At 47.3% G+C, this 14,983-nt stretch overlaps 2 protein-coding genes across 2 annotated transcripts in view; both read right to left on the reverse strand.

Annotated features, from left to right (window-relative positions):
* LOC147684387 (rho guanine nucleotide exchange factor 3-like) overlaps window positions 1-14,983 on the reverse strand; it is a 233,101-nt gene that overhangs the window by 124,656 nt on the left and 93,462 nt on the right. The gene's annotated exons all lie outside the window — the stretch shown is intronic.
* LOC147684388 (syncytin-2-like) lies at window positions 4,154-14,801 on the reverse strand. Its single transcript, XM_086940316.1, has 3 exons — window positions 14,708-14,801; window positions 13,949-14,147; window positions 4,154-6,803 (listed from the first exon to the last, which is right to left on the reverse strand). Exon 3 carries the CDS (start codon window positions 6,739-6,741, stop codon window positions 5,542-5,544), a length of 1,200 nt encoding a protein of 399 aa, XP_086796442.1. The 5' UTR covers window positions 6,742-6,803; window positions 13,949-14,147; window positions 14,708-14,801; the 3' UTR covers window positions 4,154-5,541.

A 14,983-nucleotide genomic window follows, 5' to 3' on the forward strand; every position in this document is an offset into this window, starting at 1 on the left:
ACTCACCCCCAGTCACAAATCTGGGTTTAATCCATCGTTCTTTTGCTCACTATGCCACCCCAGTTTGTACTCAGCCCTATGCAACTCAGTAATTTTCAACCAGTCACAGATCTGGGTTTAATCCACACTTCTTTTGTTCACTAGCCACCCCAGTTTGGACCCAGCCCTATGCAGATCAGTCTTGACCCTGTTCCTCATGGTAACAGTCAAGCCCGAACTGCCAGGCCAGTTCCTCCCTGGGCCAGAAACAAGCATCCTGGGACCGGTTTTGAGTTATTACCTTTATCATCCAGCTCAATATTTACAAATGGTAGTGGTGGTCCTACTGATTGCACATCACTCTCTAGGTGCATTAGATATTGATTCACAGTATTGGTGCCCCTCAAGGTTATGGATTTACACCTCACTACCTAAGGTGTTGTCCACTGTTGCTCAAAAGAGCCCAGTGGCAATGTCAAAGACTATGGATAAATCTCGGCACTCAAGTCAGTTCAATTTTGATTCATACAACAAACAGTGAGTTTCATAGAGCAATTCAATGTTTCGTTGCTTGCTGTTCAATAGAGTAAACATATCAATCAAACACATTTAGATCATATGTTTGGAAAGAGATAACATTATGTATCAACAATGGAAAGCTTGATACAGTGATCCTTCCAGATAGCGTTGGACCGGCAGCCGACACGTGTTTCGTTTCAAACAAAACTTTTTCAAGGCTTCAGAGAATAGTAAATAACTTCTCAAAGTGTTCCATATGAGATTCAACTCTTCCAGCGAAAATATTTAGTCCTATTAGCAAAGGTATTTCTATCCAGAACGAAACATAGGTCCACTTCAAGTAAATGTTATGATAGACATTAATCATTCAGCGATGAGTATCGGGCTATGCTATGCCATTGTCTCATTTGGTTTGAGCATATGACAAGGTGGTCCCGGATAATTCAGCAACCCTTTGACCTTCATCATCCAGGCTAGCTTGAATCCAGTGGCATAGTGAGCAAGGGACCCACGACTGGGCGTACCTTTGGCCACGTAGGGCAAACATATTAAAAACAACAAGATGATGGACAGAGTTCCGAAACTTTTCAACCACTCACCCCCTGTCACAGATCTGGGCTGCTCAATTGTTCACACCACAACCTCAAATGTATACAGTTGGAGCTGCATGGCTCACTGCTCAATGTGAGGTGGTCCATTTCTGGCTGTGCTGGCAAAGAGTGGGACAAGTGGCTTGTAGTCAGTCACAACCTGGAACATCTGCCCACAGAGGTACAAGTGGAAGTGGCATCATGCCCACTGGATCATCAAAGCCTCATGATCTATCTTGGCGTACCTGGTCTCTGTGTCTGTGAGTGCCCTGTTTGCGTAGGTGAATAGGACACACAGCCTCACGTGTTTCTCTTGCAAGAGTACAGCACCAAGGCAGATGGGGCTCCTGTCTACCAGCAGTTCTGTCTGGCGCTTGGCATTGACATACGTGGACGCAAAGACTAACGCTGGCTCCTGAGAATGACTCTGAACCTCCTGGTCAGATTGAAATATAAGCAGGGGTGCCATTACCGGAAGCTCCCGCACTGACCGCGGCACCTGTGTATTGAAGCCACCTCTGTGTACTTTAACTCTTTGCACCCTTTGTTTTGATTGAAATACAAGTGCTGCTAATGCCGGCAGTTCCTGTACTGACCAAGGCACCAGTGTATTGAAGCCACTATACAAGCTTGATACCCTGCCCTCAAGACTGACGGATGCGGGTTCTGCCACGGAACTCCGTACTCTCATTTCAAACTATGCTTCTTAGGACCTGTTAGCCCACGCTACAGTCCTTCCCTCAGGCCGGCTGGCCTTGAGTTTTGGATTTAATCCACCACTCACGTCGTATCATTGCCTTCCACTCTGGGGAGTTCAGTACGGCTGTATTCCTTTTCAAGAGGGTATTAACTGATGCCCTAACAACGGTTGCACCTCTTTGAAGGCTCGCCCCCACGCTTTCAAAACGTCCTTGACAACAGACCTATATAGACTCCATCTACACTGTTTTTATTTTTGTAAAAAAAAAGAATCAAATGACTTTGAAATAGTGATGCCCTTTGTTTTTTGCTTCTTCTATCATCACACGCTGCACCTCTCCGTCACTAAACGCATGAGCACCAATCCACTCTCTGCAAATGAATGTGCATTTGATTTGAAACATGCAATCAATACATTAATTTCATAAGTATATATTTTTCTCAGCCTATCTTCATTGTATGCCTTGGTATTCTAAATTGTACAAATTCTCGGTCTTTAGCTACAAGAAAATAAGTTTTATTTTATGATAGAGATTTGTTTACCAGTGAACCATAGTTTACTTAACACACTGGGTTGAAGTACGCCATAGTTGCATCAGCCAACAGTGTTTCCTTTACCTCTCAAAATGCCAGGTTAGCTTGAGTGTCCCAATCCCATGGAATGTCATGTTTTGTTAAGGTCCATAGCAGCTCTGACAGAGTGGCTAAACCTGGGATGGAGCGCCAACAGTACTTGGCCATGCCAAGGAAGCCTCTAACCTCTGACATGTTTCGTGGAATGGCTGCATTCCTGATGGCTTCAACTTTCTTCGGGTCCACCTGTATCCCTTCACTTGAGAAGTTGTATCCAAAGAACTCGATTGAGTTGGTGTAGAACAAGCACTTTTGCTTGTGGAGGGTTAACCCACAGTCTGCTAACTATTTGCGGGTCACCCTAAGCCGCACATGTTCGTCTTCTATCATGTCGGAATATATAAAAATGTAATTTGCTAATATTTAGCACTTCGACTAGTCCAGAGAGAGTTTCCCGGATTATATTTTGAAACCTCTCTGCTGCGGATAATATTCCGAAGTTTAGGCGTCTGTATCTTCGAAGACCACGTATGTTGAGAAGGTGGTTATATACCGGCAAGCCTCGTCAAGCTGGTGGTATCCCGCATTGAGGTCTAGCTTAAAAAAACACTTGGCTCCATTGAGGTCTGCCACTATGTATTCAACTGTGGGGGTGATATGCCACTCTCTGCGTATGGCTTTGTTCAGGAGCCGCATGTCAATGTATAGGCTTATGGCTCCAGATTGTTTGGGCTTGGGGGCTATCACGAGAGGCTATACCCATGGGGTGGACCTGGTTACTTCCTCAGTCATTCCCTGCTGTTTGAGTTGATCTAACTCATTCTTCAGTAGTAGATGCAGGCGGAATGGCTATCTCCTGCTACTGGTCTCACAGTCTCGTCAATGTGAAGCTTTACATTCAAGTCTTTCAGACGCCCCAGCCCTACTAATAGTAGTGAGAATTCTTGTAGGATGTATGTGGCATTTGAGTCTTGCACCTGCAGAGCAAAGAAGACTAGCCCTATTGTCTTCCGCTGTGTGGCACCCAAGAAGAGTCCCAGTGCCACTTCTGGTCACATGGCATTGGGCCCATGTCATTTTCCCTTCATTCTTCACTGTAAAATCTACGACTCCCCTCAGGTGTAGTTTGGTGGTCCCGTACATGTATATTCAGGCCTTCGTAAGGTCAGTTACCGTTGTGGCTTGATTTTGAAGAATTGGGTTGAGTCCATGACATTTATGGAGATGCCTGTGTCTATGAGTACTGTGATACGGATGCCTTTGTCTACTGTGCACGTCGGTGGGGGTTGCGTGCGATGTCTCTCCTTCCCCATGAACAAGATGGAGAATAATTAGTCATCGTCAGGGTGCAATGTGGGCTCTGGTCGATGTCCAGAGTGCCCTGTGCCATATTCTTGGCAGGAAAGCTGACGTAGGGTTAGATGCCTTCGTCCTTTGTATCCTGCACCTGTGCTTTGCCCACTGATCCGGTAAACCTTGGTGAAATGGATCCTATTGGAGCAGGCTTTCCCATGTGCTGTGCACACATTGGGCATCCTGTGTGTCAGTCGGCAGTTGCTGCATCTTTTTTCAGGTTGCTTGGTTATTGTGGTACTGCAGGCCAAGCTCGCTGGATGGCGTCAACTTGCTGCTCTTCAACTTTTACTGCCGGTGTTGCGCCCGCTGGGGCCACTGTGAAGGGGAAGGTCTTGACCCCTTCGGTCAGTGGTCACCACTTTTAGGTGTGGCTAAAATTCGCACATCACCAACACAGCACTTCACTGAGTAAGAGAAGGAATACACATGTAAGATACCAGACGTTCCAGTTGAAGTGGCACTTTATTTTTCAATTAACAAACAAAGGACTAATGCATATCAACTCAAGCAACAATGTAGTTTTCTAAATATGACCCAGACTTCGCTCTGTCTGGTAAATATGCTGGATGACTAATGCTCAAAATATCTCAAAGTAATACTGGAATGAAATGTATTTAAAAAACATAAACACAGATGATCAAAGATTCTACACTACTGAATACAAGAATATAGAACCCAGCTGTCTATGGGCCAATCATCTGAGACAGGTCCATTGTCATAGATTGCACATTTCTATCAGAGCCCTGAATTATGTGGGCAGGCCAAAGAAGGCGCAAGAAGAATTAGGTAGGATATAACATCTTGCTACTAATTCAGTGTCTGGAAACAGCTGAGAGTGAGGCCAGTTACCTATGTTAAAAAGAGCCTGTCATACAGGAATATATCTATGAAGAGAGATAGCTGAAGGGTCAGAGATCTAGAGAGAGAGAGAGAGATGGGCTATCTGCCCTGGGAGATCCACAACCTGAGTGAGGCGCCGACGTCCCAAGTCAGATAGTCTTCGGCTAGCCGAGAGATCCTTCCACGCTCATGCAGCTGGGCACACGCAGGAAAGGTCTGATTTCAGATTTGACAGTTGGGCCTGTTATACCCAAAATTGAGGAACTAGGGTTCTATGATGACGCTGGCCCCTGGCCTTTCGGTGCAGGTGGTTTAACCACAAGTGTTTTGGACACCGGAAGGAAATGTTTTCAGTACATTATGTTCCGTACAGAACGTCTTGTACTTTTGAAAGAGAACATTTTGTACTTCTGAAAGAGAACATCTTGTACCTTTGAAAGAGAACATCTTGTACCTTTGAAAGAGAACATCTTGTACTTTTGAAAGAGAACATCTTGTACCTTTGAAAGAGAATATTTCCGGAACCTCTTTCTAAACACAATGGTTACATGTTGTACATTACTAAAAAAGGACATTTTTCTGTCACGCACATTTCTACATATTTGAAAGTGTGAATTTCCATGATAGATGCTGTTTATTGCTAGAAATTGCTGCTTATACTTGTGCAAGCTATGTTTCAAAATATAACGTTAGCAGGGGTTTCAGGAAGCTGTACCACGTGTACCAGGGTAAGTGTGTGTGTGTGGGTATTGGTCTGGGAGCTGACTGTGAAGCTAAACACTCTTTTGAAGGCCTATTTTCACCTTGTTTATTTTGGTGCACAGAAACGTGTGTTTGTAAGCCTGCATGCATAGTGGGCCCTGAGACCTTTATTTACTAATGGAGAAAGCTAGTTATTTTAGTATGTTTTCAGATTTTTATCATGCAGGGCCCACATCAGACCTTCATGTTACTAAGGCTGTCAGAACTCTCCTTTCTGGTGGTGTTAGATGGTAGAACGGGACCCTCCATCATCTGCCCCCTCTTGTTCATTTATGAACACACTCTTAAGTGAGTATTTTGATGAATTTTCTGCTAATGGTGGAATCCATGGCATGTCATTGACATAGCACTTAAAACTAGTTGGACGTGCAACATTTTCGTCTGACCTTAGTAGTTGGATATACTGTTGACCTGATTTGTTGAGCAGGCGCTCATACTGAGTAGCTGTAGTGTCGTTGCTCAGTGTGTCTCTACCTGGGGGAAGAGGTGGGGCTGATGGTACTCCAGAGTGTGTGTCAGGTGGTGCGGGATGTGTACTACATTGTCCTAACTCGATCATTTGTACCTGTTCTCCATTCCCGTCCCCAGGAGCCCGATCTATGTCTTCATATTTTGGTGTCTGGTAAATCCCTGTCCTAGCATAATTCATCCCTACCGCTTTTGTGCTCAATCTCTTGATACAGTGACTCCCCAGCTGAAAGGCACAACACAGAAAGACCATAATCCCGACTATAGGTATCATCAGCTTTAGAATAGCAGTTAGCCAGGAGGGCATCCAATCAAAGTCGAACCAGTCCGTTGGGATAATGTCTGCAGGGGCACCTCCTTCCTCGATCATTTCTTTTCCCAAGTTAGTCAACTCCTCAATGGCCCTTGATATGGATCCGTTGTCCTCGTCGTTTCCAGGTATGAAAGTGCAGCAGGATTTCCCTATTTGATGACACAGACCTCCATCTTTGGCCGTTAGCATGTCAAGGAAGTAACGATGTTCCAGAACCATTAGTCGTAATGGGCGCAGTTCTTCCCTTATTGCATTTAGGCCATCTCTGGTGCTGTTTATTGCTTTCATGACCTCATAGCGGGTTACTTCCAGCCAACGGGCAGTAGCTTGAGTTTGAAACATTGGGAATGCCCCTCCGAAGAAAAGCTGGGCCTCGCTGAAGAGGCGGAATTCTTCTGGGACCTTACCACGGGCTTCTCCTGCAAAGTACTCTGCTGCTCGCCGGTGTCGATGGAGGAATGTCAGGTCACCTGTCATTGGATGTGACAGGATGTGGGAAGCATTTGATGCTGGTACGACCAGATGAATTTCATGCAAAGTTACCAAAGTACACAGTCCGAGCCACTGAGGAGGTAGTTGGGGATAGAGGTGCTCTCCGCAAGACCAGTAATAATCCATTAGAGTAGTGGTGCCGAACTGCATGTCGAAGCTGAAAATCGTGGAATTACAATCTGTGTTGTGCCCAACAGCCACCGAGCCATTTCCTATGAAACAAAGAGAAGGGTTTTTCAGTTTGAATCCTTTTTTATGTTCTGGCATTCCTTCCCCACTCCACGTGTACCTCCCGCTTTCCTCAGCCCATATTTGACCACACTTTTCCCCTTCGTTCCAGTCCGCCCAAGGGGGTCCCAAGGCTGCCGCCTTACACCAAAACCCTCCGGGGCTCTGCCACTTGTTGTTAAGGTAGACCTGCGCTAGGAGGCGTAGCATTGTCCTATCCTTGCATGGGCAGTGGTGTTGGCCCGGTGGGTGTGGGTGTTTATATGATAGATCACATCCTGTCCGGGGTGTGTTGTTTGTTATGTACCCACGTTTCCTAATGCCCTGTTCCTGCCAATCTATGTCCGGTACCCCTGTTCTTCGCATTTCTTTGAATTCCTCCCCGAGTTCAGCTAGGTCGGTGACAACCTTGTGCACAGTGTAAATGTAATCCCATGTAGTGGTGTTTACAAAGAGTACTTCCTTTCGGGCTGAAAGGACCCGAATCTGCCCTTTTATCCGGCAGAGGTACAAGTGAAGAAGGCATATGGCTATGTGCGGTGGAACTTCCTTGGGAAAAATCAGTCTGTCAGCCCCTACTGCATGGGGAATGTAGGAACATACGTAGCAAGACTCATTTGTTACTATTTTCCCAACTGCTGTCATGTCCCTGTACCAGGAGTTGTCTACCATAGAGGAGTGGACTGAATGGTCCCTTACTATTTGGGGTAGGCTGAGCATGGGCCCTAGGCCTTCTTGTATTTGCACGAGATGTTGGAATGTTTTTAGCGACATTCCTTTGGGCTTGTGTCTTGTGTCTATATGGGTGCCGGGGACAAACGGGGAGGGGATACGGGGTTTCGACTTTGTCATGTATGGGGGTATGGCGAAGGCAAATCTACGTGGTCTATGGTGGCGGGGAGGGTGTCGACGGGATGCTCGTTCTGTGGCGTTGGTAGCTGTATTCCAGGGACTAGTCCTTTCCTCTGGGCTACCGGGTGAGAGTTCAGGGTGCATACTAATGGACGTGCTGCTAGCAATGCTATTCTCCGGGAGCTCAGGACCTAGTGTGCTGTGTGGTGCTTTCTGCTGTTTGAGTGTGACCGCTGGTACAGTGGATGGAACAATAGGCAGTGAGGCACCTTGGCTGCTTCTATCACTATAACTTTTTACAGCAAGAAAAAAGATATACCAGTTGAATGTTGCTAGTGCCACTCCAACAATAATACAAAACATAAGAACAGTGAGTATACATAACTTTGCTTCATAGGCGCTATATTCGTGGACGTCTTCTTCTTCTTCTTCTTCTCTGGACCCCCTGTTGGTAATTCCTGACTATCAAGGGATGGGTTTGTTAATTGTTTTGTCAATGTTGAGAAGTGTGACTGGCTGGGGGAGCCTATCATAGTTGTGGTGGATGGTAGGGTAAACGGATCTGTTACAGGCGCATGGTGCCGAGATGGTATGCCCGGGGGTGTGAAATGGACCTGTATTCGGCCAGTAGGTGTGGGTGTATGGTCTGGTGCAGCTGCCTGACGGCAAGGGGAGGGGGTCCGATGGCATAGTACTTCCGTCAGGCCTCCATCGTCTCTTGCCTCTTGAAATGGGGCTGCTCTTGGCATGGGTGTGGATGGGAAGTGGGCAGTGTACTGTCGAGTATGGCATAGGTCCTCATTCCCTTCAGTATGTTCAAAGACGTCTGAGTATTCATGGGGCTGCGGTGGGGTATTTTTTGTATGCTGGGTGAGTGGTGTTTTTGGACGGGTAAGCCTGAGGGAGTCTGAGAATCTGTCGCTTATTTCTTCTAACTTACATGAAGTGCGTCGGAGTAGCTGAGTTATTTCTTCATGCTCGCTTGAGGATCGGTCTGCTCTAGCATCCCCTTTGGGACTGCACTCCAAACTTTTGTTGAGTTCAGTGGCCGGTCTCCATGCGTCATAGTGGACTACGTAGGGTGCCGGCTGGTCCTGTAACTCTCTATCCTTATTCTGTTGGTGAACTGAGGAGAATGTCATCAGTGATTCGCCTGTGCTTGTACCGCCGAATGGTATGCTGTCTCGTAAGGTGGGCCCTTGTTCCTGGGGTGGTGGAGCAATGGTCTCGCGGTGGCTGTTGAGATCATGGTAGTGCGGGAGTGCATGGCGAGAGGAGTGGTGTGATGACGCGTGTGAATTATTTGATGAGGCGATGGACCTACAGTCCGCATTTTCGTCCTCCTCCTCACCCGGTAGGGCTGGAACGGGGGTGGGGTTCAGTTGCAGTGAAAACTGCGCACTTATTTGTCCTGGCAGCCCTGGGACTGTGGCGTGCAGTGTTGGACTGCCACTGGCGGCAGGGGTTACGTGGAGGGGACTGACTGGGGCTTGCATTGTGACGGGTGTGGTAGTTAGACCTGTGACGGGGAGCAGTTGGCCACTGCTGGTGCCGGGTGGCGGCGATGAGGCATTACTACTTTCACCATCAGGCTGAGGACATTCGGGTGTGGGAAAAAGGTCACCTGGGAGTTGACCGTACCCGACAGTTGGTAGGTCATTAGTTGTGGTCTGTAAATCTAGTTCTTTGTTCTTTGCTGATCCTAGGGCAGGGTACATGCCATTGGCCTGATATGGTGGGGGCGCAGAAGGTGCAGTGGGCAGGGTGGCAGGATGCTCTTGCGTGTTTTCTTTAAAAATACGCCAGAGAGCTAAGGTTTCTTTCCTTTTTTGTAATTTGGCTCCAGAATATTTGGTGTTTAGGAACGTGGTGGCGTGCTCGAGAATATTTGCGTCAAAGGAACCTTCAGAGGGCCACGGATAATCCATAGTCTTTGTTAATTTGTGAAGCTCCCTACAGTGTTTGAGTATGCGTTTTTCTTGGGCACTGAAAGTTTTCAGGACATGTTGGAGTGGTGTTGCCATGACAAGATATTTGTGGACCGGCAAGGCAGGGACTTTAATGTGGGGTATTGGCCACGCTTCTCTAGAGATCAGGCACGAGTTCTTCTGCTACTCCTGCTAGGGCGTGGTCATAAACCTCCTTTTGCAACTCTCTATTTTGTGTGGGGGTGCAACCAGGGAACTGGAGTTGGCCACCAAAGCAGGCGTCTGCTATCTGAGACTGGAGTGGGTGTCTGGGGAAGAATCCTGACAGGATTGCTGGTCCTCCCAAATTTGCAAGATGCACAATAAAATATATATGATAGCCGTACGGTGTTTTATACACGGTGGGATCCTGTATCCTATTCATGAGGTTACTTAGTGCCTATATGGTTGCTGCAAACCTGTGTGGGATACCGTCTGATGTATATATGAGAAACTGAGCAACCCTGCCTGGTTGTGTTTTCGCCTAGATGTTGTGAGGGCTGGGGTCTGTGGGCTGTGAAGTGTGTGCAGGACTAGAGTCGTGAGGAGGCAGGTCTCTGATGAGTTCTTCTCCTACTTCAGTACAGACGATGTGGTAGAGTATGAATCTTAAATCTATTTCGTCAGGTCCCCTGTATTTTCCCTCTGGGGAGAAATCAGGGAATTCAAGATTGTGACGGGCAAAGGCGTCGCGAATTTTGCTTTGCAGTGGGTTCCGTGGCCAGGAGGACTCGAATACAGTGGGAAGTTCTAGGCCTGGGGATAGTAGGCGGATCCTTATGTAGATCCACTCTGGAGTTCTATGCACTGACGTGCCAAATATTCGTTTATCGTAAACTGCCTGAAGAGCCTGCATGGGGTTAGCTTCCTGTGATTTGATAGGCAGGTGATGCAGAGGTGTAGTGAGTGCTGCTGTGATCCTTTAGTTATGGGGGCGGTGGTGCGTGGAACTGTTTGTGTGGGAGAGCCTTTACTTCAGGCTCGGCGGGGCGTGAAAATGCTGGTGCGAGAGATAGAGTGACTTGACGAGGGTATGCGTAATCGATATTGAGTGCCCGAAATATAGAGAGGAGAACAGTGCTACTGAGGGGTGTGACGTGGACGAAACAAGAGGGGTGGCCGTCAGAAATGCCTACAACGTTATTGTTTATCAGGAATATGGTGATATGATCAGTGGTATGATCGCACATTCCCTTATGTGAAAGTTGGAGCAGTGTGATGGACTCTGCAGGTGTGGCAGAATGCTGGGGCCAGGATTTTATGAGGGATCAGACAGAAGTGCTCTCAAAAGGGGTAATGTATCTTCGTTGGGGCCGGATGGTTGAGGAGAGTTTGGTCCTCTTCCTTCTGGCGGTGGGATGTATACTATTTCAAATGTGGTACCTGACAGTATTGATTCCAGTGAAAAATCGTCGTTAATGGTGAGAATTGAATCTCGTGAAGACTCGTCGTCAGTGATGAGAATGGGTGAGGTAGCAGGGTGATATGGGTACTCTGGGCATTCAGGGGGAAGTGAGTGGGGAACAGATAGGGTAGAAGAGCCAGAACTAGAGGTGTCCTCTGTGTATAACTGCTGAGGGGCAGCGGTGTCTGGGGATGGTGGGGTAAGAGATATGTCTGGAAGGTTATCAAGAGCTTGGGTGGAGATATGAAGTTGGGTGCCTGGCGTAAGGTTAGCTCCTAAAAGCGTCCAGGCGTCTTTGAGTATGGTGCGGTCTTTGTCGGTCAGGGATGTGAATTCGTTGGTTGCGGAATTGTGAAGTAGGTCAGGTATGCCGTGAAGGAACTGAATGGTACACTGGTGAATGTGTGGGGGGCTAGTGGACATTACGGAAATAGGCGGGTGTAAGGCATAACACGTATAGGCAAGGGATGTAGGGAGGCAGGAGAGGATGAATGACTTCTTCCCCCCTGATGGCAATCAATTGTGAAGCAAATGATTGGCACAAAATGGGCGTGCTATGTGTGGAGAAAGGAAGGGCAGTGTGGGAAAGGCAATGTGAACAATGAGGCGTGCGAGTAATGGGGTAGTTATAAGGCGTGTGGTACACTGTACCTAGGTGAGGGGCAGGGCAGAGAGATGAGTAAGGGAACAATGGGTCACAGGGAAGGGAATTGGTGTCACAAAGCACAGCTGCTACTTACACAAAGCACATGAATGCAAGAGCACATGTGACATAGAGCAGGGCAAATGAACAAAACATAAAATTGAGAGGGTCAATATTCAACATAGTACATAATCAACAAATGACAGAACAATAAATACTGATGACATACAGAGGATGCATCCTGAAGTACACGATGTAGAAGAACAGATGAATCACCAAGATATAAAATATCGATCTAGATATTAAATGTCACTACGTGAAGAGCAGATCAATTACCAATATGAAATAAAAGAACGATGTAGAAATTAAAGTTCACTACTTGAAAAGCAGAACAAGTAGCAAGAAGTGTCAGAACAATTACCAAGAAGTGTCACTATTTGACAATGTGATAAATAACCTGAAGATATCCACGACCTGGGTAATAAATTCCAGCAATGGAAGAGCAGAGATGAAATAACTAAGAGCATGGAAGAACATGAACGTCACCAATGTAGAGATGTAATAGCAGGGGGAGAGAGAGACAGTGTAAAATACAGACAGCAGCAATGTAAGCATAGGCAGGGGCAAGGGTGTGATAAATGTGAAGAGGAGGGAGGGAAAAACAGAGTGGAGTGAATGAAAGAGGTAGGTATGGATAGGAGAGAGAGACAGTGTAAAATAATGTCAGCAGCAATGTAAGCACAGGCAGGGGCAAGGGTGTGATAAATGTGAAGAGGAGGGAGGGAAAAACAGAGTGGAGTGAATGAAAGAGGTAGGTATGGATAGGGAGAGAGAGGAGTGTAGCAGTGGTGGTGAGAAAAAGAATGAAGGAAGAGCACGGAAGAGGAGAAAAGATGAGCGAGAGAACGTGTGTAGAACGTGTGTAGAGTTTAAATGTTATAGACGGGTGGGGGCTCGGGGGAGCTGTGAGGCAGAGTGGCGCTGCTGCGCCAGCGGAGGAAGTGAGTCCGCGATGAGCGGAATGAACCACAGATAGCACAGAGCAGTTCCTCTTTCTGCTGGTGTGAAAGGCAGGAAGTCCGTGGGCGTTGGCTGGGGCGCTGGCTGGGTGGCCGTAGGAGCGGCTGGGAAATGTACAATAATACAGCCAGACCGTGTAAAAATAGGTCTGGAGGAAAGTAAAGCGAAGGCAGAGCCCTCATTGAAGAGGGGTGAACAGTAAAGCTGAGAAGTGGAGTGAAGAGAGGGGTGGGTAGGAATGACCCACAGATAGCACAGAGCAGTTCCTCTTGCCGCTGGTGTGAAAGGCAGGAAGTCCGTGGGCGTTGGCTGGGGCGCTGGCTCCGTGGGCGTTGGCTGGGTGGCCGTAGGAGCAACAGGGAAATGTACAGTAATACAGCCAGACCGTGTAAAAATAGGTCCGGAGGAAAGTAAAGCGAAGGCAGAGGCCGCATTGAGGAGGGGTGGACAGTAAGGCTGAGAAGTGGAGTGAAGGGAGGGGTGGGTGGGGGATTCGAAGGCGGTGAAAAAAGCAGAAGTAGAAAGGGCACGGTATGTAGTGAATTGAAATGGGAGAAAAGAGAAATTATTTATGGCATGACGATGAGAAAAAAAAAAGAAAGAAGACAGTGTAGTATTTTAGCGAAGTAGTGAAGGGAAGTAGCCACTGGTAAAGGCAGGTGGCAAGGATGCCAGAGTGTGAAAGTCAGAGTCAAACGACCCCCAGTGGAGCACCTAGAACCTCCGACCCTGGATAATTCCAGGGGACACCCAGCTCCCAAGACTCGACTTGGAAGAGGGATCAGAAACCTGCCCACAGAAAAGGGGCAGGGTGGGTCTCAAACCCGAGTCAGGACCTGTAATGTCCGGACCACACCCAGCTCACAGACTGAAACTGTCGAGAGGGATCATAAACCTGGGGGTAGTTGACAGCAAAGAAGTAACCACAGAGGCGCTCTCCTCGGCCTGGAACCGACGGAGAGAGAATTGTCTGAAGCCGACAAACCACAAACCACAACAGCAATTGTTAAGAACAGATACGTGAGAGAAAAATGAGGCGCAGAACCATTGACATGAAAATCGTAATGACAAGTTGAAAAATGTGACCACTGAGGGGCACAGAGGGTTCTTGGATCGTGACCATGTGCAATTCTGTGGGGGGGGGGTCAGGAGTCTAGCCCAGAACGAGGCACAGGGCCCGCACGCAGCCAAGTAACCAACACCGGGACTCAAGGGGAAAAAATAAAACGTTCCTTGACTCACCAATGGTAGGCAAGAGGCTGCGGTGGGGACACCCAATGCGGTTCGTGGAAGACCACCGAATTCCTCCTCAGAATGGATCAGGCAGGTACGATGAAGACGTTGGGCGTCACGTGTGAAGGGGAAGGTCTTGACCCCTTCGGTCAGTGGTCACCACTTTTAGGTGTGGCTAAAATTCGCACATCACCAACACAGCACTTCACTGAGTAAGAGAAGGAATACACATGTAAGATACCAGACGTTCCAGTTGAAGTGGCACTTTATTTTTCAATTAACAAACAAAGGACTAATGCATATCAACTCAAGCAACAATGTAGTTTTCTAAATATGACCCAGACTTCGCTCTGTCTGGTAAATATGCTGGATGACTAATGCTCAAAATATCTCAAAGTAATACTGGAATGAAATGTATTTAAAAAACATAAACACAGATGATCAAAGATTCTACACTACTGAATACAAGAATATAGAACCCAGCTGTCTATGGGCCAATCATCTGAGACAGGTCCATTGTCATAGATTGCACATTTCTATCAGAGCCCTGAATTATGTGGGCAGGCCAAAGAAGGCGCAAGAAGAATTAGGTAGGATATAACATCTTGCTACTAATTCAGTGTCTGGAAACAGCTGAGAGTGAGGCCAGTTACCTATGTTAAAAAGAGCCTGTCATACAGGAATATATCTATGAAGAGAGATAGCTGAAGGGTCAGAGATCTAGAGAGAGAGAGAGAGATGGGCTATCTGCCCTGGGAGATCCACAACCTGAGTGAGGCGCCGACGTCCCAAGTCAGATAGTCTTCGGCTAGCCGAGAGATCCTTCCACGCTCATGCAGCTGGGCACACGCAGGAAAGGTCTGATTTCAGATTTGACAGTTGGGCCTGTTATACCCAAAATTGAGGAACTAGGGTTCTATGATGACGCTGGCCCCTGGCCTTTCGGTGCAGGTGGTTTAACCACAAGTGTTTTGGACACCGGAAGGAAATGTTTTCAGTACATTATGTTCCGTACAGAACGTCTTGTACTTTTGAAAGAGAACA

The sequence above is a fragment of the Lissotriton vulgaris genome, chromosome 10 (genome assembly GCF_964263255.1).
Source record: "Lissotriton vulgaris chromosome 10, aLisVul1.2, whole genome shotgun sequence".
NCBI classification, from domain to species: domain Eukaryota; kingdom Metazoa; phylum Chordata; class Amphibia; order Caudata; family Salamandridae; genus Lissotriton; species Lissotriton vulgaris.

What these genes read in the sequence shown, in the direction of transcription:
- LOC147684388 (XM_086940316.1), bottom strand. Translation starts at nt 6,741, where the DNA reads ATGCAGTTCGGCACCACTACTCTAATGGATTATTACTGGTCTTGCGGA.